Genomic DNA, 22,607 nt, shown 5'->3' on the forward strand with positions numbered 1-22,607 from the left:
AGAGGAAAGGAGAAAACCCTTTGTGCATTTTTCTTGGTTCTTGCCTTCTCTCCCTCCTGCTAGCACCAATCACTGCCTTATTGACCTAGAAGGCTGACCTCAGTCTGAGACAACTATTTCACCGTGTGACCATCCCCCTAAAATGCTGATTCTGCTAATAGGCCTCCAAAATGGTACTAGAGTCTTGGGTTTTCTCCCTAAAGAACAGGGAACCCTTTGCTTGATTCAGATGGCAGGTCAAGGATATCTAGGATACGTGGATTGCTTTTAATCACAGCTGAAAATTTTTATCAAATGTAGGGCCTTTTATAGTGTTCATGATTTTCAGGTGATTTCTTCTCCTGAGCACAGAGATTTACAGCCCGGAGGCACTGTAAATGCTAAAAAGAGGATCTTATATCCCCATTTCCAGCCATTAAGATTTCCATACTCTGTTTTCTTAATACTGGAGAAGTTGGGCAAGAGTTAGAAATAATCTGGTCCAAGACTGATCCAGAAACCCGGTTTCTATTAAGTGTTCTTCAGTTACCTCCTATTTAGACCACAAGCCTGCAACAAGTGTGGTTTGCATAGCCCCTGTTTGAAAAATAAAAAAAAAATTTGTTCCACAGAAATATCAGCTACAAAATTTTATGAGCAACTTGAGGTTTTTTTACATGTAAGTCTCACTGAAGACTGATTCATTCTCTACTACTGGACCATATAAAATACAGAAAGCTATCTGGCACTTTAACTTTCTTGTCAGTAAACCAAGAGATACTGTAATTCCAAATTTGAAGAAGAAATAGGCACCAATTAAGTCAGTTGCCCAGGGGTCTCATAAAATCAAGGGTCGGCAAAGATCAGAGAGGGATCTCTGCTAGGGACAGCAAGTTGAAAACAGCCTTGGGCCTAGTGCTCTCCCACCACAAGGTGGCACAATTCCCCTTGCCTGAAACCTTTGGTTACTGAAAGAACACTGACTTCCATAGTGTATATATCATCGTCTTTGCATATAAGAATTATATCGGACTGCCTCGTCTATGATATTGTGTTTCCAGGGGCTAAGCTCTAGCTCACTTTTGAGATATTAACCAGCAAAATGTTTTCCACACCAGCGAAGTCGTAGCTTTTCACAGTTACTAGCCCCTATCTCATTTTCCTTCATTGCCAGTGGTGTAGCTGGAAGGTAATGAAGTCAAAGCCCAGGTTTCAGTAAATATGAAAATAACTTATTTATTACATGATAACCACTTTACTTACATTATCTCATTTTCGCAGCATCACCAAGAGATAGGTACTATTCTCATCCCCATCCTATGGATGAGAACACCAGGATTACACATAGCCAGAAAGTGGTGGTTCTGGGATTTGAGCAGGCTTGTCTGTCTCCAGAGCTAGAGCTCGTAACCACCATGAATCATAAAGAAAAATTAGTTCATAGGGATGTGTTGAAGTCATGTTTCTATGATCAGATAAAATAGTTCATTGGTGAGATAGTCATTGTTCAGAAAGAACTTATGTCCTAAAGTGGGGCCCAAATCCTTTACCAAACTCCACAAGTATTCTTGTACCCTCAGTTCAAACATGTGCTCTACATACCTTTTGCTTTAAATAAAACCAGACCTAAGATATTTTCTCTATGGCTCTAAATAACGTTTTATTTGCCAAAATTTAAATCACTGACGATTTTAAAAAGAATTCAGGTAAATATAAATACAGTGGCTTTTTAAAAATTAATTTGTGGGCTTCCCTGGTGGCGCAGTGGTTGAGAGTCCGCCTGCCGATGCAGGGGACGCTGGTTCGTTCCCCGGTCAGGGAAGATCCCACATGCCGCGGGGCGGCTGGGCCCGTGAGCGATGGCCGCTGAGCCTGCGCGTCCAGAGCCTGTGCTCCGCAACGGGAGAGGCCACAACAGTGAGAGGCCTGCGTACCGCAAAAAAAAAAAAAGTTCTGAGAAGTCCTTCAGGAAGTAAACCTGTGTCACTTTGTTTAATTCAGTTTGATTTCTTCCTAAACTCAGTTTTTTCACAGAGCCTTTCTTCCTCCATCCCTTGGACTCAACATTGAAATACCCTTTAGGAAGTGCTGCCTGGTACAGTAGCCTACCATTCTTTCATACACTGCCCTCTGTCATGCCTCTGTGCTTCTGCATAGAGTACCTTCTTCCTGTAATGTCTCCTCCTGCTGGATGAACTGTTACTCGCCCTTCAAGAAACAACTCAGATGTAACCCTGTCTATGAAGTCTTCTCCAGCCTTCTTAGATTCTCTCTCCTTGCTGCTCTGAGTGCACTGAGACTTCTACTAGAGAATCTATATTTCACATTTTCATTATTTTTCATGTTTGTCTCTTGCGCTAGATTGTTGTCTCCTTAAGAGTAATGGCCGTGTTTTATTTATCTTATCATCACCTGCAGCTCTAACTGCACCTAGCACTTAGTAGGAGCTCACCAGATAAATGTGTTGAAGGAATGTTGAGGAAAGAGGCTCAGAATGTTTAAGCAACTTAAGGTTACATTGCTATTTCATAGCAGAGGTGGGACTCACACACAAGGTGCCTTGACTCAAGGTATATGGCTCTTTGGGCATGAATAGCAAATTTGTGGCAGAAGTTTAGCTCTTCCCCCACCCATGCCCCATGACAGACAATAATAAACCAAGCTCCACCAAACCCAGCCTTTTGCTCTGGAACTTCAAGCATCACTCCAGGAAACCACTACCAGAGTGGGCCCAGGAGGTAAAATATACTTGTTCTCCTTGGCCTACTCCACGCTACTCCCGTCAATCTGTTTTTGTGGGCGTGGCAGAGTGGCTGTTGATTGTAGAGTTCCCCCAGTGCTCTGCTGAAGACCAGGTACCCTGAGCTGGCTCTTTGTGGCTTAGCAGCCTCTGTTCCCCTTCGGTGAGACCCTGGGGGGCGGGGGGCAGCTAAATGCTCCTAAATGTTCACTCCTCTATCTGCCCCAGTGTTGCCAGCCATTCCTAGAGTCCTGATTTGGAAGAGCCACTGCCCCTTGGCACCTGGATATTAGAGCAGATTTTGCTCCTCACCCACTCATACACGAAGGTTTGGCAAATATTTTCTCTTTCAATTTTGTAGAGGCAGTGTTAGAATATTTACTAGTGATAGGAAAGAATATGAGTGCAGCAGCCTGGAAACAATCTAGCTTACGGGTCATAAATTTCATCACTGAGGTCCTGCCCAAGACTGGTTTGGCTGACACAAAATTTACTGAGTGTATCACCTGTTCTCCTACTTAACTGCAGTTCTCTCTGGAAATAATCACCCCAAATCCTCCTTTTCCACCCTACTTTTCTTTGGCTTTCTCTCCCCAGCCCCTCAGCCCAGAAAAGGCTATTTTTGTTCATATGACTAAGAAGACAGTAGATCACTAATAGGTTAATGGGCATTGAGGCACCTTCCCTCTTCCCTTCTGTAAAGAGAAAAGGATGGTTTTCCTTGCTCCTTCTATTGTCTCCTACAGCTTAAGACCTATCAAAAGTTATACCAAAATAAGTGTTCAGCTTGCAGCTGTCCTAGAGGCGTCTAACAAGGACAAAGACGAAGCTAATGCGCCATGCCTTCATACTTCCCGTAAGTCTGGGTGACTGGCTACAGATGCAAAAATAGCTAATATAGAGCACTTGCCATATACCAAATACCATGCGAAGTGCTTTATGTGAACAATCTCATTTACTCTTTATTATCTTTCCACACTATAGATGCTATTCTAATCCTCATTAGAGAAAACTGAGGCTTAGGATAACTTGCCCTACAGCACACAGAAAGTAGAGGAGCCTGGATTCAAACACAGGTCTGTCAGACTCTAAAGTCCATGACTACTGTATTCTAACAGCTAGAACTGTCCAGTAATGGAAAGGGCCACCTGGACAGGTAATGAGTGAGTTCCTGATTTGAGGAGGTGTTTAAACAGGTACTGGACAAACAGTAATCTTAAAAATCTGTTCCACCAGTACAGCTCACTGTCATGTCAGTGATGATTTTCTATTTGCCTGTATGGCTTCTTATTAGTCATCATTGTCATCATCACTTCTAATTAGCACACACTATGTATCAGGCATCTTTGTGAGGAGTTTTACTTACATTAACTCATTAACTCATTTATGAAGTAGGTATTATTATCCCCATTTTATAGGTGAGAAAACAGAAATAAAGTGACTTGTGACAAGCTCACCCAGCTAATAAATAAACTGATTGTAACTCAGGCATCTGGCTCTAGTCCATTCTCTTAACACTACATTATATTGTCTCAATATTTGACATGTATGTGATACTCTTTTTAAATTTTTATTCTCTTTTATTATCAGAGGTATAATACATATTTGTTGTTTAAAAAAAAGTCAAATAATATACATTATTTCAACACAAGTTGAAAGGACCCCATAATTCCATACCCCAGAGATTACTGTTACCCTCCTTAATTATATAGTTACATATATTTATGGGTTATACTGTATATAATACTAATATCTATTTGTGTGTTTTTACCTCTAATAATATATCTGGAATATTTTTCGATGACTCTTCAAAGCTCTACTTCATGCTTTTGAATGACCATATTATATGGACCATTAACATGTACCAGTTTTCCTACAATAGACAGATCTACAAGGAAGATACGTAGATATAGATATACATATATATGTATATAGAGATATATAAAACTCTAGCTGGTCACCTGTGGATATATATATATCAACCAACAGTTCCATACCAGAGTACTGGGAGGGCTGATCTCCCCATACCTTTGACAGAGCTGGGTTTATATGACCTGTATTTTTCATTAACACAAATACAGTAGGTTGAAAATGGTATTTCAGTTTTTGAATTTGTAAATTCTGTATGAGATTGGAAATCCTGTTTTGTGTTTATTGGACATTTGCATTCCCTCTTTGAACTGCCCCTTCATGTCTTTTGTGACATTGATAATGACCATTCCCTTCTCTGAAACTTTCTCCTCCTATGAGTTCCTTTCTATTTTTTCCTGACTCTTCCAATTCTCTAAAGACTCCTCTTGAGTCTCCTTCCCAGTCCTCCTTCTGAATGACCCCTAGATAATACAATAATAATAATTACAATAATTAACATTTCACAGACGCTTAGTATGTGCCATACATTAAATAAAGCCTTTAAAATAGAATCTTATTGTTTGTATTTCATTAGATGAAGAAAGGAAGATACAGTCTCACTGTAAGTGGAAAAGCTCACACTTGAGCCTCTCTATTTTGATTCAAAAACACCACATATGTTCTCTCCAAAATAAGTGGAAACGTTCTCCAAAGTTCTTGCCTACGTTTTCTTGTTTAACATACACACATTCCATGGATTTCTTATCCATTTCTTTAACTTCTAATGTATCTCGAATTTCTGGTCCATACAGCCTATTAGACATTGCTAAGTGGACGTATTCTGGATACCTCAAATTTAACACATCCAAAATGTTTTATCTTCCTCAGACCTCCTAGCCATCCTCCAAGATGACCTCCTCTTGCCAATATGCTCTCACTTAATAGCACTGCCGTTCACTCAGTTGCTCAAGCTAGAAACTTCAAAGCCACCTTTGAATGGGCCCCTGCCTCCATTACACCTCACATCTAATCAGCTCTAAGGTCTTGCCAATTTGAGACTCCAAATTGTTCTCAATCCATCCTCCGTGTGCCTTCTACTATGGTTTTAGATAATTAAGGCTCTCAACATCTCTCCCTTGCACTATTGCATCTGCCTCCTAAGTGGTCTCCCTACTTCTATGGTCTCCTCAGATCCCATCTATCCTTCCCATGGCTGACAGTTAATGTTTCAAAGCCAGTAACTGATCATGGCACAACCTGCTCAAAACCCTTTGATAGTTACCTTCTGTCTACTGAATAAATTCTAAACTCATCAGCATAGCACATAAAACATTCCATAATCTGACCCCAATTTATCTTTCCAAACTCATCTCCAGCACGTTCCTACTCAGGTACCTCCCGCTACAACAACTCAAGGCCGCTTGCTTCTCCTCAGAAATACCAAGTCTCTCCAGGCCACTGTGCTGTTGTTTGTGCTGCTTGAAACGCCCTCCTCTGGCTTTTCTACCTGTTGATGTTTTACTTTTCTTTGAAGACCCAGCCACCTGCCTGCTGCGTACACACTGTCTCCCCCTACATTTCCAGCCCTACAATTTATTACTTGTCCTCTGTTTTATTTCTATTAAAGCTTTATTACAGACTAACTTGTAATCTGGTCATGTGTGTCTGTTTTCTTGAAAGGACTATATCTTAAACATCTTAGTATCTCTAGAGCTTACAGGGAGCTCGATATGTAAATGATTAAAACTGAAGTCCATTTGTGATTTAGGTAAAAGACTAAATCTCAAAGTTTACTTCCAAATCTGAGACTTTCTGTGCCTTTTTTTTACCCTGAAATCTTATTTGAGGCTCTTGCAACTAACATTTAACCTTGGAAACCAACTCCTATTTCATGGGGCCAGTTCTGCTTTCACTTCTTTGCAGAGGCTTCAAAAGCCAAGAATTTGGGCTCTTGGCAATGAAAGCTCGGTGAATGTTGTCACTGGGTTTCCAGAGGAGGTGGGGTAGAAAGCACAAGAGCACATCAGGAAACTAGCAGAGTTCCAGGACATCTGGGATTGATTATTCCAGCAAGATGCTCAAGCCAAGAGAACAGTTCCTGTACTGGGTTTTTTGTGGGGTTTTTTGTTTGGTGGTGGTGGTGGTGGTGTTTGACATCTGGGCTTTGGCAGCCACGCCTATGGCTTTGCTCAGCAATTCTTGAGGAATGAGATATGAGCTTGTTTCAGGACTCACATCTTACTGACTGGACTTCTGCTACAGCAGAGTCCTTCAAAAGACTCTTCTTTTCCCCTTACATGTGCTTTCTTGGTAGGTCTAGGTCTCACTGTCATTTACAGAGAGAAGAATTCGCCTCCAAGAACCAAAAGAAACTCATACTACCTGGGGCCTGAATTGGGTTATACCAATGCTTCCTAATTTCTCCTCCTCCTATCATTCTTTTCAAATCATGGACAAGGAACCAGGAACAGTAAAAAAAAAAAAAAAAAAACTCGAGGGAAAAGCAACCTCAAGCTACTGAGGAAATGGATTCACTCCAGCTATTCTGAAGTTTCTCTTTTTAAATACAAGCTGAGTAGAACTTTGTTCCAGTTTTGAGGACACATGCATTTCTTGTCTTAAGTTACATGTTTTGTACTTTTAGTTTCATTATTATTACCTTCAGTGTACAAAATGTACTTTAGATATGTTAAAAGATTCAAATTCTCAATCTAATTCTCAAACATACAAACATATTGTAATACTGCCCAACGATCAATCACAATTAGGATTTCAAATATTCTGACCTATTACCCTGGAAGCAAAAGGCATGTACTGTAGAAGAAGGGGGAGGAAATGTGTTCTGCTAACATTCATTGAGTACATATTCTGCCAGGAACTGGCCTATGAATGTTATATATGTTATTTTATCGAAAACTCACAACAACTCTATGTCATATGCTATTATTTGCATTTTAGTGATGGAGAAACCAAGCCTCAGAGGTTAAGTGATTTTTCCAAGGTCATATACTTATTAAGTGGCAGAGGCAGGTTTAAGATGACAGGGCTGACTCCAGTAATATATACTTTTTACCCATCACTCTTAATATAAAATAGTAATAGCGTGATATATAGAAGCTTCTTATCGAAACATTCTATTATCTCCAGCATCTCAGAAAGATAATTCTTCTTATTTTATTCTTATGCCAACATATATTGAGTACTAAAGACCTGTCAGGCCCTGATCTAAGTGCTGTATTATATGTGATCTTATTATTTCTCAGAAAATCCACTTTTTGAGGAAGGTACTGTTATTTCACTGATGAATAAAGGTGCTGAGAGAGGTTAAGTAAGCTCACCTAGGTCAGAGAGCCTGATTTAAAATCCAGACAGCCTGCCGTCAGAGAGTAAGCTACACTGCCCACGGAGAGCACGTTCCGGAGCTAGAGAGACCTGGGTTCACATCCCAGCTCTGCCTCCTCCGGGGTAATTCAACTTGAACATATCTGTCCTCAGTTCCCCCATATGTAAAACGAGGTTCTGGGGACTTGCCTGCTGATCAGGTGTCCCCATATACAGTCTCAAATTCCTCAAAAGTCAGAATCCCTATTATGTAGTGAAAGGCCGTGTATTTTTGAACTACGACAGTCCTGGGTTCAAATCTTACCACACTTACTGGCTAGATGACTTTAAACAAGATATTCAAACTTTCTGAGTCTCAGTTTCATCACCTGAACATGTAAGATAAAATAGCTACCGAATAGGGTTATTTATGAATCAGAAATAATACATGTATGTTACAATATCAGGGGATTGGAAGAAGTTCTACCTTATAGTTATTATTAATACTGTTATGGTTACTGACCAAGAAAACATACTTTCATATACACCAGCAGGCAGAGGGCAAAGTTCCCCATATACCCTCCTACCGTGGGCATCACTGAGAGAGGCTAGAGAACATTCTCTCCTGGGTAAGATCAAACAGGAGACAGTCTGCTGTTGGGCCTCCTCTAGGTGTGGCTCTGACTGAGGTGGATGGGGACAGGATGGGCTGATGTATTCTCTATGCTCATCTGGTCCCCCACCTGGCCAGTGTAGTGAGAAAGTACTAACTGTGAGCCACCTCCAGTGAAGTGCAATCAGAGTCCTAACTCTCACCCCATAATGACACCCCTCTGTTAGAGGGCTCTAAGGGGAAAGCACATGGCCTTCAGAGTCACACTTGCTTGGGTCCAAACCTCCAAGACTTAAGTGAATTTAGGCATGTTCTTTTATAGAACATCAGGCCCCCTTCTGTCAAACGAGAGCTATCATGTAGGGTATTTGTAAAAATTAAATACTTTATGAATAGGATCTAGCTCAGTTTTAGGGATTTAGTATACACTCAACAAAAGAGAACAGTTCAGGATCAATATCATTCTGAGATGAACAAACAGCAATGATATGCCAAGGGTCAAGAAGCGGGCAGGTCTACACAAAACACTCTTCTTTGGCCGAAACGTTTTTTAAGAAGAATCTGAAGAGGCTCTTTCATTTTTAACTTTGGAGACAACTGTTTCCCCCCAAAAGTTGCCTTATGTTTAGGGACTTAGATTTTGTATGTTTAGCAAGAAAAATAAGTTTAATGTATTCACTTACTTTTTTTTCTGGTCGTGCCCCCGGCTTGTGGGATCTTAGTTCCCCCACCAGGGATGGAACCCAGGCTCTCACCAGTGAAAGCATGGAGTCCTAACCACTGGACTGCCAGGGAATTCCTTCACTTGCTTTGTTATAAACCCAGTTTGTATCTGTCACAAGCTGTTAGCTGAAACAGTCTTGTAGGACTTGGTTATAATGCTCAGCATTGAAAGAGACATAAATACTAAATAATATTGCAGCAGACCCCTGTAACATCGGGTTCTGAGAGACTACTCGAAATTGACTAGGTACCTCCAGTTTAGGATTTGGCCAGATCCTAGTACAGGTTGGCATTTTGCCTTACTAACAAGAATAACAGGTGAATCACCCCTAGATGAATGAATCTGGGTGAGGCCATGCTATCCACATATCCACATCGAAGACCTGGTTGATGATCAGGGTCAGAACTTACCTCTGCATTAGGCTAAGGAGGTTTTCTGTGTCTCTGCTTGTACAGTGCTCATTTCCATATATGAGGATTTGAATCATCAGACACTGTAGGCGAGTTGAGAAGCATAACAGTTTAAAGAGAATCAAGTAACAAGCACCTTCATTATAAACCAAACTCAGGAGAGCACCAGTGGAACTGAGATGTCACAGGTTGACATTTCAGATGCCTGTACTACTCTTCCTCCTGGTTCCCTTCCAAGGAGGAAGGAGTCTGAATCGAAGGCTCTGTCCCCCTAGTGCTGTACCTGTATCATTCCACTTCACTGAAGCTTCCACTACCATATGTGGCTGTGGAAAACCAAAGTAACAGGCCTGAAAATGGACAGCATGCCTACCTAAAACCCACAGTGGTTTCCACCAGGATTTTCCAAATAGCTGTAACCAAACGGGTAGATATAAATGAAATCAGTGTACGTGTCCCAAACTTGCATTGCATTCTCATGCTACATAACTTTACTCTTAGGCAGTTTTCCATTGTAAATTTTATTGCTGACCTCTCTATCCAATCAAGGTGGAATTATAGGCACCAGATTTGCCCTCCCACGTGAAACAACCAGAAGAGAAAAAGTAGACGAAATATATTTGGAACGATCTTCATGACAATGAACATTAGGCAACAAAGGACAGTGTTCCCTGAGAGAGGGAAAGCAAGTGAAATAAACGCTATGATTGCCCCAGATTACTGCTCTGAGACCATCTCCAGGCTGTGATGCAGGGAAGTGGAGCTCAGCAGACGCCCTGAATTGAGCATACGGAGCTGAGAGTCTCAGGAGACTCTCAGGGCAGAGTAACAGAGGAGAGACAGCTGCACAGAAAGAGAATATCTATATCCGCAGTGTGTCCCCTTCAAGTGCGGTTGGCCCGCAGTCTGGGAACCTGCAGATACAGAGGGCCGACTGTACTACAACATTTTATACTGGGGACTTGAGCACCTGCAGACTTTGGTGTTGGTGAGGGGGGCGGGTGGGAAGTCCTAGAACCAATCCCCCACGGATACCGGATACCGAGGGACAACTGTATTCAGCAGAGTACTGATTAACACAGAGGTGTAAAAACTGCCCAAGGCTTGAGAAAAGAATCTGAAGGTACTGGAGGGAACAGTGCCCTGTGTTTATACAGGGCCAGCTATAGCGGCCTCTTCAAAATGAATCTTCAAAATGAAGTCCCCATTCTTCTGTTATTTACTATTTTCATACTTATTACATTAAGTTAACCTGAAATGAGATAAAATATCTCCACACCTGCCAATATATGTGTGTGTGTGTGTGTGTAACGCTTTTTTTGGCCACACTGCACAGCTTGCGGGGTCATAGTTCCCTAACCAGGGACTGAACCTGGGGCCCTGGAGTGAAATCGCAGAGTCCTAACCACTGGACCACCAGGGAATTCCCATGTGTGGATTGCTTTTGACTCTGCCCTCTTGAATATCAGTTGATCTTTACCAACTTTTCCTCTGAAATTGAACTAATTTGGGTTTTATGTAGAGACATCACTACTGATCTTACCTAGTCTTTAGCTTGGGCTGTTAGTATACTGACTGGCTGAACAACTGTTAGGCACACCTCTTGCCACATCCTACTACTAGGCAATGAACTTCTAGGGTTGTCTGGGCTCCCTGGAAGGGGAATCAGTGCTCGGGTAATGATGGCTAGACAAGGTGTTCCTTATTCCAACACAACCTTTGGTGCTTTCACAAGATTCTGCTACTGCCATACCAAGTTTCCAGGATTAGGGTATTACTCTTCTAAAACTCTGGTCCAGGCACAGACACAACAAAAGTTTCTGTAGTCATATTCTCCCTTAGCACATCTAAGAATGTGAAGAATTTTCAAAAGAAAACACTTTACTTAAAAAAAAAAAAAAAAGAAGGAAAGAAAAAGAGAAGGAAGAAAAAAAAGGAAGGAGAGAGAGAGGGAAGGGAAGGGAAAATACACACACACACACACACACACACACACACACACACACACACACACACACACACACACACACACACACACACACATCTCCCCTCACATTTTGCTTACAGGCCTGGGAGCAAATGTAAAACACCAGCCAGTATTCACCTTCCTTAGCAGCTGAATTGCCTTTCTGAGGTCTCCTTTGGCAAAGCAGATCCTGCCCATGTTATAAAAAGTTTCAGCCACTTTTTTACTACAGTCACCATAGCTAATGACCTGAGACTTCAATAAAGACTTTAGCAGTCTGTAAGCCTCCCAGGGGATAAAAAAATATGTACATATTTTTAATTCACCTGGTAATTCTGAAGGAGCATGCTGGTTGTATTCCATGAGCTTTTCAAACCTTCAGAAAAACTGAAAGAATAGTAGAATGAATACACATAATATTTTAATCTAGATTCACCAATTGGCTATCATTTTGCCACATTTGCTTTCTGTTTAAAAAATTATATGTATATGTAATAGATAACATTTTTATATACATACATAAATACATACACATATATACTTTTGTGGAAAATAAGTTGTACTTAAGATACTTTACCCCTAAATACTTAAGCATGTATATTTTTAGAACAAGAACATTTTCCTACATAACTACATTACATTTTTACTCTCAAAATTTTTTACATTGATATAATATTAATATATGCTCTGTATTCAAATTTCCCAATTGTCCAATAATGTTCTTTATAACTTTCAAAATCTAATATCCAATGAAGAATCACATATTGCATTTAGTTTTCACAATCCTTTAGTCTTCTTTAATCTGTAGCAGTTCTGCCCTTTCATAATACTGGCTTTTTTTTTTTTTTAAAGTCCAGGCCAGTTGTCTTTCAGCTCAACTCTCACTCTTAACTACTTACTATACAGCATATGATTTAGAGAAAAATTAAGTATACACTGGAAGTTGTTTATAGAACAACAATGCTTGTACTCATTGGATTTCCCAATGTGCTTTCTTTAGAGGGAGTGAAGAGGTACAGTTATCGCTGTGGCATCCTCAAGAACGGTACATCACCCTCTGCCTGTGTTAACTATGTTGACATTTATAAATAGAACATTTCTTTGGAACTGGGTTGAATATGTAATCAACATCCTCATATGTGGCATGTCAGAACAAACATAAAAAGGGTGTCAGTTGTTGCTTTCCAGGAAACATTGACAATAATTTAGGAGTCTCAAGGCTCTATATTATCTTTGCATTTTTCAGAATAGGAAAACATGCATATAAGTAGATTTTCCTATTTTTTCAGTGTACAAGTCTTTCACCTCCTGGGTTAAGTTTATTCCTAAGTATTTTATTCTTTTTGATACTTTTGTAGATGGGAGTGTTTTCTTAATTTCTTTTTCAGATTGTTCATTGTTGGTGTGTAGAAACGCAGCGGATTTTTGTATGTTGATTTTGTATCCTGAAATTTTTTTATATCCTGCAATTTGTTTATTAGTTCTAACACTTCATGTGTGTGTGTGTGTGTGTGTGTGTGTGTGTGTGTGTGAAATCTTTAGGGTTTTCTACATATAAGAATATAAGATCATATAATCTGCAAATAGAAATAATTCACTTTTTTCTTTCCAATTTGGATGACTTTTATTTCTTTTGCTGGCCTAATTACTCTGGCTAGTACTTCCAGGACTGTATTGAATAGAAGTGGGCAAGAGTAGGCATTCTTGTCCTGTTATTGATCTTAGAAAAAAATGCTTTCAATTTTTCATCACTGAGTATGATGTTACCTGTGAGCTTTTCATATATGACCTTTGTTATTCCTAGTTTGTTGAATGCTTTTATCATAAAAAGATGTTGAATTCTGTCAAATATTTTTTCTGTATTCTTGCAATGATCATGTGATTTTTATCCTTCATTCTGATAATGTAGTGTATCACATTGATTGTATTTCATGTGTTGAACCATTCTTGCATCCTAGGGATAAATTCCACTTGGTCATGGTGTGTGGTCATTATAATATGCTGGTGAATTCAGTTTGCTAGTATTTTGTTGAAGTGTTTGCATCTATATTCATCAAGGATATTGTTCTGTAGTTTTCTTTTCTTGTAGTCTTTTCCTAGCTTTGGTATCGAGGTAATGCTGGCCTCATGAAATGAGTTTGGAAGCATTCCTTCCTCTTCAATTTTTTGGGAAGAGTTTGAGGAGGATTGGAGTTAATTTTTCTTTAAATGTTTCATAGAATTCACCAGTGAAGCCATTTGATCTTGGGCTTTTCTTGTTGGCACATTTGATCTCCTTACTAGTTAAAGTTCTATTCAGATTTTCTATTTCTTCATGGTTCAGTCTTAGCAGGTTGTAGGTTTCTAGGAATTTACCCATTTCTTCTAGGTTATCCAAGTTGTTGGAATGTAATGGTTCATAGTAGTCTCTTACAATCCTTTTAATTTCTGTGGCATCAGTTGTAATGTTTCTTCTTTCATTTCTGATTTTATTTATTTGAGTCTTCTCTCTGTTGCTCTTATTTAGTCTAGCTATTCATTGGGGTTGATTCCAGTAGCTCAGGCTCCTGGTGCTCACAAAGTGTGCTTCTCTGGGTAGAGCAGGCTGGCTCTTCAGTTGAACCCGTGTAACTTTCTCTTTGGCTTCCTTCTTTTTCTGATCTTTCATGCATTTCAGGAATTTATCTCGGCCCTTAGAGTGCTTAATATGCTCAATATGTACATTAATCCTCTTGGCAAGAGGATTACCCTTAACTTGTTTGTTTATAACAATGCCAACGGCAAGCTGGGTAACACTGTAGACCTTTCCAATTTTGCCATGGTAACATTTCTGGGCATTCCTTTTTGAACAATGCCCATTCCCTTACTGTATACAAGATCACCTTTCCTGTAGATCCCCAAGGATGTGGCCAAAGAAATAACTCCATGTTTTCTAAAAGGCCTAGAGAACATATAGTGGATGCCTCTCCTCTTTCCCTTTGTGTTCACCGTTTTAAGGAATTACTGGAAGATGGCAGTTCTGGCCAATGGATCCTGTTTATTTTTTATCAGTGGCAGATTAAATCTCTGTTTGAAAAAAAAATGTTATATTTCATGGGAACACAATTCCCAAATCATCTGAGTTTCTGTTATGGTCCTCTAGAACAGGCTGAGAATCTCATCTCAGGCTTGAGGTTGGGAGAAAAAGCTCCTTTTAAAATGGAATTATCCCACAGGAAATGTGTTATAAAATTCAGCAAAGTAACTCAATAGTTATTGAGCACCTACTATGTGCCAGTTACTGTTTCAGGCACTAGGGACATTGCAGTGAACAAAACAGACAAAACCCTTGTCCTCATGGAGCGTGTTTCTTAGTAGTAAAGGTGACCTGTCCACAGTCCTGCTTGTGGTTTAGATTCAGAGCCACCTGGCACTCAAGACACTTCTGCATCTCTGTCTAGGAGCTTGGTACACTCGGTTAGAAGCAGACAGCTGTCAGGCATTGGTACTGGTGTCTTATCACAGAGTCAAGATGTTCACTGTACCAGAACATAACAAGGATAAGCTATGAGATTCTGGCCAAGTACTTTCTTGGAAACTAAATTAAAATATTAGGTCAATCTGTGGCTTTACATTAATCTTTGGAACCAACAGAAAATATTGCAGCCACTGTAAAAAAAAAAAAAAAAAAAGTCACAAACCACCACAAGGTTTTTTGCCTCTACAAGTGGCAATTAAAATAGAACTAAAGAAAATGTCATCATTTACAAAAATGTTCAAATGTCGGGCTTCCCTGGTGGTGCAGTGGTTGAGAGTCCGCCTGCCGACGCAGGGGACACGGGTTCGTGCCCTGGTCCGGGAAGATCCCACATACCGCGGAGCGGCTGGGCCCGTGAGCCATGGCCGCTGAGCCTGTGCGCCCGGAGCCTGTGCTCCGCAACGGGAGAGGCCACAACAGTGAGAGGCCCGCGTACCGCAAAAAAAAAAAAAAAGTTCAAATGTGGAATAAAAAAAGCTTTTTCTTCATTCCTTGAAAAAAAATTCTTACTTATTAAGTGTCTAGAAACTTACTCTTAAGCTGGTTTTCACATGGCCAACAAAACCATGTCAGATCCACACCTGTTTCTCACATGCCTGAGGAAGAATAAAGTTGGCTTGGTCAGGTCAAAGTCACATGGGATCTCATGACGAATAAAGGTCTTCACTGCCTTCATGCTGAACTCAGTACATAAAGTTTTTGAGTAACAGTTTAGACTCATGGGAATTCTAAGTAAAAGGTCAGCAATCAAAAGCATTTTCTCTAACTGTTTTTTTAATGTGAAAACAAAAGTTTGATTAATAAAGAATTCAAGACCGGAAACTGAGAAGGAAATAATGTATCAAGAGAAAAGTGAATTGGTACAGCCACTATGGAGAACAGTATGGAGGTTCCTTAAAAAACTACAAATAGAACTAACATATGACCCAGCAATCCCACTACTGGGCATATACCCAGAGAAAACCATAATTCAAAAAGAGTCATGTACCAAAATGTTCATTGCAGCTCTATTTACAATAGCCCCGAGATGGAAACAACCTAAGTGTCCATCATCAGATGAATGGATAAAGAAGATGTGGCACATATATACAATGGAATATTACTCAGCCATAAAAAGAAATGAAATTGAAGCTATTTGTAATGAGGTGGATAGACCTAGAGTCTGTCATACAGAGTGAAGTAAGTCAGAAAGAGAAAGACAAATACCGTATGCTAACACATATATATGGAATTTAAGAAAAAAAAATGTCATGAAGAACCTAGGGGTAAGACAGGAATAAAGACACAGACCTACTAGAGAATGGACTTGAGGATATAGGGAGGGGGAAGGGTAAGCTGTGACAAAGCGAGAGAGAGGCATGGACATATATACACTACCAAACGTAAAATAGCTAGCTAGTGGGAAGCAGCTGCATAGCACAGGAAAATCTGCTTGGTGCTTTGTGACCGCCTGGAGGGGTGGGATAGGGAGGGTGGGAGGGAGGGAGACGCAAGAGGGAAGAGATATGGGAACATATGTATATGTATAACTGATTCACTTTGTTATAAAGCAGAAACTAACACACCATTGTAAAGCAATTATACTCCAATAAAGATGTAAAAATAAAAAGAAACTATCAGCTATATCCAAGATAAAAGCCAATTTTGACTTAAAATATTAAATTTACAGGACCAGAGATTATATGTGTCCAGGATTTGAAGGACCTCATGTTTCAAGATACAAGAAAAATACTTCTTTTTCTTTACTAATATTGCAAGCTGCACCAGCCCTATTTTTATTGCTGGCTTTTCCTGAGCCTTCTCTGAGCTCCAGTTTCTGAATTATGAGATGAAAAAGGCTGTCCCAATCTAATAAACAACCTAGCAATTACATTTATTAGTTGATAACATTTACCTGTTTTTCCCCATTTTGAACAAGCCATTTGCAAAATTCTTCAATGGTCGTCAGTGTTTCATAATCCTCTGGGCCCGATGTTGTTTGATATGCAGTGATGCTTTTTATAAAATATATCTCAACAGCATCTGCAAAAAAGGGAAACAATTATTTAAGGCAATAGGCTAGCCTTTACAAGTGTCTAATTTCAGCTTCAGCTAAATTAATTAGACAACTGCATGCTTAAAGCCCATGCCTGTCCTCTTTCCAGCACTCATAAAAGCCTCAAAAAGTCTGAGATATAACTTGATGGCATATCAGATGATGTTCTGATTTTATTCTCTTGATGAAATGCGTGGATTTTCTATAGGAAAAGAAAGCTTATGTCTGAACTGTCTTATCCTGAGACCTAAAGTAACCATCATATTAAACTCCCAAGTGCAACGCAAGACTATGTTTTTAGCTAAATTAAAATCTGATGGCGATTACTGGGGTTTCTGTTCAGTGTATGTGTGTGTGGAGAGAGAGGGTGAGTTTTGATTTTCAAAGAACTTTAAATATACAGCTTTTATTTTTTAAAAATTTACTTCTCATGTTGTCTTTTATTCCAAACATAATAGATGTTTATGTAATCAATCTAGAAAATGCAGAGAAGCAAAAAGAAAATGAACATTATCTCCATACACATCACTCAGGAACAGGCACTAACATTTTTTTTAACCACTGTATTAAGGTATAATTTGTATACCACACATTCACCCATTGTAATTATACAGTCTGATAAGGTTTTAGTAAATTTATATAGTTACATAATCATGATACATGATGTGATCACACAATGTATAGTCTTTTCAGGCTGGATTCTTTCATGTAGCATACTGTTTTTGAGGTTCATCCATGTTGCTGCATGAATTAGTTTTACTCCTTTTTATTGATGAGTAGTTTTCTATCATATGGATATATCACATTTTATTTATACATTCACAAGTTGGTGAATATTTGTGTATGTGTATACAGTCTACTATGTTTATCCGCATACTTATTAGTTCCAATTCCATTCCTTTCTGTGGATTTGAGTTACCATCTGCTGTCATTTTCTTTCAGCCTAATGGCTTCCTTTAGTATTTCTTTCAGGGCAAGACTGCTACCAACAAATCCTGTTTCTGTTAATCAGGAAATATCTTTATCTCACCTTCATCTTTGAAGGATAGTTCTGCTGGATGTACAATTCTTGGTTGAATTCTATTGCAGTATTTTGAACATATTATTCCACTGCCTTCTAGCCTTCATTTATCTGATGAAAAATCAACCATTAATCCTATTGTTGTTCCCCTGTACAGAGTTGTTTTTCCACTGCTGCTTTTAAGATTTTCTCTTTGTCATTCAGCAATTTGACTTTGTGTCTAATTATGGTTTTCTTTGTGCTTACCTTACTTGGCACTGAGACTTCTGAATCTGTGGATAACATTTTTATCAAATTTGGGAACTCTGGGGCCATTATTTCTTTAGATGCTTCTCTGCCTCATTCTTTCTCCTCTCCTATTGCAGCTCTCATTACGTGAGTGTTGGTACATCTGCTATTGTCCCACAGACCTCTTATGCTCTGTTCGTTTCTCTTCAATATCTCCTATCTCTGTTCTTTGGATTGGATCATCTCTAGTGACCTACTTTTGAGCTATCTCTATCTTTTCTGCCATCTCAAATCTGATGTGATCATTAATACATTTTTCATTCAGTTACTATATTTTAAAATTCTAGAATTTCCATTTTAGCTGATTTTTAAAAGTAGTTTATATTTCTCTATTGAGATTTCCTATTTACTAAGTGATTTTCATAATATTTTCTTTTAATTCTTTGAACAGTTTCCTTTAATTCTTTGAACATATTTATGATAGCTGCTTTGAAGATTTTGCTAAATCCAACATCCAGCCCACTTACAGTCAACCTCTTTTTCTTTTTCTTTTCTTTTCTTTATTTTTATTTCTTTAGTTTTTTTGGCTGTGCTGCTAGGCTTGCAGGATATTAGTCCCCTGACCAGGGATTGAACCCAGGCCCTCAGCAGTGAAAGCACGGGTCCTAACCACTGGACCGCCACCAGGGAATTCCCTAGAGTCAATTTTTCTGAGTCACAGGTTCCTGCCTCCTTGTATTGTCCCTTTTTTGCTGACAACTGTACATTTTAGATAATATATAGGAGCAGTCACAGATTCTGATACATCTTTATGGGATTTTGTTTTGTTTTGTTTTTAAACTACAGAATCTGTCTCCCCCATGGAGCTTGGAGGCTAATGTCTTTGCTCTGGTGTTATTTTTGTGTGCGTTTGTTTCTGGGTGTTTTGTTTTGTTTTGTTTTGTTTTGATTAATAGACTTTTTAGAGCAGTTTTACATTCACAGCAAAATTGAGCGAAAAATAGAGAGATTTCCAATATAACCCTGCCCCCAAATATGTACTTACAATGGTTAATTTTGTGTGTCAACCTGACTGCGCTAAGGGATCCCAGATAGGCTGGTAAAGAATAATTTCTGGTGTGTCTGTGAAGATATTTCTGGAAGATATTAGCATTTAAATTAGTATACTGAGTAAAGAAGATCTACCCTTACTAACATAGGCAGGAATTATCCAATCCATTAAGGGTCTGAATAGAATCAAAAAAGGGCAAAGGAAAAGCGATTTGTCTCTTTCTTTTCTTGAGCTGAGAAATCCATCTACTCCTGCCCTTTGGGCCTTTGGGCGCCAAGACTTACGTCAGTGGCCCCCACGTCCCCCAGTTCTCAGGCCTTTGGCCTCAGACTGAGATTTACACCATCAGCTCCCCTGGTTCTCAGGCCTTCAGACTCAGACTAAATTACACCACCAGCATTCCTGGTGCTTCGGCTTGCAGACGGCAGATTGTGGTACTTCTCATTCTCCATAACCACATATGAGCCAATTTCTATAATAAAGCTCTTCTCTTTTTTTTTTTTTTTTTTTGCGGTACGTGGGCCTCTCACTGTTGTGGCCTCTCCCGTTGCGGAGCACAGGCTCCAGACACACAGGCCCAGTGGCCATGGCTCACGGGCCCAGCCGCTCCGCGGCACGTGGGATCTTCCCGGACCGGGGCACGAACCCGTGTCCCCTGCATCGGCAGGCGGACTCTCAACCACTGTGCCACCAGGGAAGCCCAAAGCTCCTCTTTTATATCTCTCTATATATATACTGTTGGTTATGTTTTTCTGGAGAACTCTAACACAGATTTTGGTACCAGGAGTGGGCTCAACAACTTGGACTCCCACTCACCAAGGCCAGCCTGGTTATGGCCACTGTTGAGTGTCCAATCTGCCAGCACAGAGACCAACACTGAGCTCCCAGTATGGCAGCATTCCCCAGGTGATCAGCTATCTACCTAGTAGCAGGTTGGTTACATTGGACTACTTCCATCATGGAAGGGGCAGTGTTTTGTCCTGCCCCTGCAGGTATCTACGCTGGATGCAGATTTGTATTTCCTGCATGCAACGCTTCTGCCAAAACCACCATCTGTGGACTTATAGGATACCTTATTCACCAGCATGGCATTCCACACAATACTGCTTCAGACCAAGGAGCTCACTTCACAGCAAAGTGTGGCAGTGGGCCCAGGCTCATGGAATTCACCACTTTAGGATGGTTACCCACCATCCTAAAGTAGCTGTCTTCATGGAACAGTGGAATGCCTTTTGAAGACTCAGTTACAGTGTCAGCTAGGTGGCAATACTTTGCAAGGCTGGGTCAAGCTTCTCCAGAATGCTGTATACTCTCTGAATCAGCATCCAGTATATGGTACTGTTTCTCCAGTAGCCAGGATTCACAGGTCTAGGGATCAAGGGGTAGAACTATGAGTAGTGCCACTATAACCCCTAGTGACCCACTAGCAAAATTTTTCTTCCTGTTCCCATACCTTTATGCTCTGCTGGCCTAGAGGTCTTAGTTCTAGAGGGAGGAGTGCTTCCACCAGGAGATACAACAATGATTCCATTGAACTGTAAGTTAAGACTGCCACCTGGCCATTTGGGGTTCCTCATGCCTTTTGAGTCAACAGACAAGGAAAGGAGTTACTGTGCTGACTGGGGTGACTGATCCTGACCACTAAGAAGAACTGGAGTAGTATTCCACAATGGAGGTAAAGAAGAGTATGTCTGGAATACAGGAGATCCCTTAGGGCTTCTCTTAGTATTACTATGTCCTGTGATTAAGGTCAATGGAAAACTACAACATCCCAATCCAGGCCCGATTAGTTCAGGAATGAAGGTTTGGACCACCCCACCAGGTAAAGAACCATTACCAGCTGAGGTGCTAATAAAACAAGAGGAAAATAGAATGGGTAGCAGAAAAGGGTAGTTATAAATACCAGCTAAGACCACATAACCAGTTACAGAAATGAGGACTATAATTGTAATGAGCATTTCCTCCTTATTTTATAAATATGTTTGTGTGTGTGTGTGTGTATTAAACAAATATCTTTGCTTTCTTTGCTATTTTATTTCATCATGTTACATAAGATGTATTAACTTTATATCAGCATTTAAGGACCATTAATTTTACAGCATAGCTTTCAGGTTATGGATACCAGAAGATGAGTAAACATCCTTGAAGGTCTTTACCTCCTCTTCTGGGGAAGGGATTCGTGCGTTTTCAATTGTACCCAGGATAGTTGTATCATGTCAGGTGGAATTATGACCTTGTTATTGTCTTTATTTGGAGATTATGTTTAAGGAGATGCATACAGGTATCAAGTTGACAAGGAGTGTATTTGTGATGGTTACTTTTGTGTCAACTTGACTGGGCTAACAGATGCCCAAACAGCTGGTAAAACATTATTTCTGAGTGTGTCTGTGAGGGTGTCTCCCGGAGACATTAGCATCTGAATCAGTAGACTGAGTAAAGAAGATCCACCCTCACCAATATGCGCTGACATCACCCAATCCATTGAGGGCCTAGACAGAACAACAACCACCCCAAAAAAGGCAGAGGAAGGGTGAGTTCTCTCTCTGTTTTCTTGAGCTGGGAAATCCATCTCCTGCCCTTGGATAACACATAGTTGTTTTAAATTCCCAGTCTGATAATTCCAGCATCCCTGCCATATCTGAGTATGGCTCTGATGCTTGCCTGCCCTGTCTCTTCAAATTGTGGTCTTTGCCTTTTAGTATGCCCTGTAGTTTTTTCTCGGTAGCTGGGCATGATGTATTGGGTAAAAGGAACTGCTCTAAATAGGTCTTTAGTAATGTGGTAGTACGGTGCTGGGGGAAGGGCAATGTTGTATAATCCTATGACGAGGTCTCAGTCTTTTGGTGGGCCTACACCTCTGCACTGTGAACACAGGTGCTCTTCAGTCGCCCTCTTCCTCAGGTGGGACAGGATGGAGGAGGCTGGAGCTGGATATTTCCATTTTCTCAGGCTGGTTAGGCTCTGAAAAAAACCCGTTAGGGTCTGGTATAAAAGAGTTTCTCCTGAGGATAGGCCTTGTTAGGCAGAATGTTCTGGTATATTTTTAAATGGTGACTTTCCCCCTCTCCCTGCTGCAAGCAAGGGGGGATTTTTCTCCAGTATTCACTTTGAGAACCTGGTCAAGTTCCTGGAGGTAAAACACTAAAGTGTAGGGGCTCCCCTGTGACTGAGT

General features: G+C 40.2%; 1 protein-coding gene and 1 long non-coding RNA gene across 4 annotated transcripts in view; one reads left to right on the top strand and one right to left on the bottom strand.

Moving 5' to 3' along the window:
- The window catches only part of TTC23L (tetratricopeptide repeat domain 23 like), a 130,802-nt gene that overhangs the window by 72,443 nt on the left and 35,752 nt on the right, over nucleotides 1–22,607 (bottom strand). The window contains exons 9-10 of one of the 3 annotated variants that reach the window (XM_049708024.1): nucleotides 16,995–17,122; nucleotides 9,561–9,721 (exon numbers count right to left, since the gene is read on the bottom strand). The exons of 1 other annotated variant lie outside the window; for it this stretch is intronic. In XM_049708024.1, the coding sequence (XP_049563981.1) occupies nucleotides 9,635–9,721; nucleotides 16,995–17,122 (215 nt within the window). In that variant the 3' untranslated portion in view covers nucleotides 9,561–9,634. Of the gene's footprint in view, nucleotides 1–9,560; nucleotides 9,722–16,888; nucleotides 17,123–19,429; nucleotides 20,129–22,607 lie in introns of those variants that run through there. One more of the 3 variants, XR_007476452.1, reaches the window with a different exon arrangement.
- Nucleotides 1–22,607, top strand: part of LOC125964003 (uncharacterized) — a 223,063-nt gene that overhangs the window by 18,476 nt on the left and 181,980 nt on the right. The window lies entirely within an intron of this gene.

This window comes from Orcinus orca, chromosome 3, assembly GCF_937001465.1.
Source record: "Orcinus orca chromosome 3, mOrcOrc1.1, whole genome shotgun sequence".
NCBI lineage: Eukaryota > Metazoa > Chordata > Mammalia > Artiodactyla > Delphinidae > Orcinus > Orcinus orca.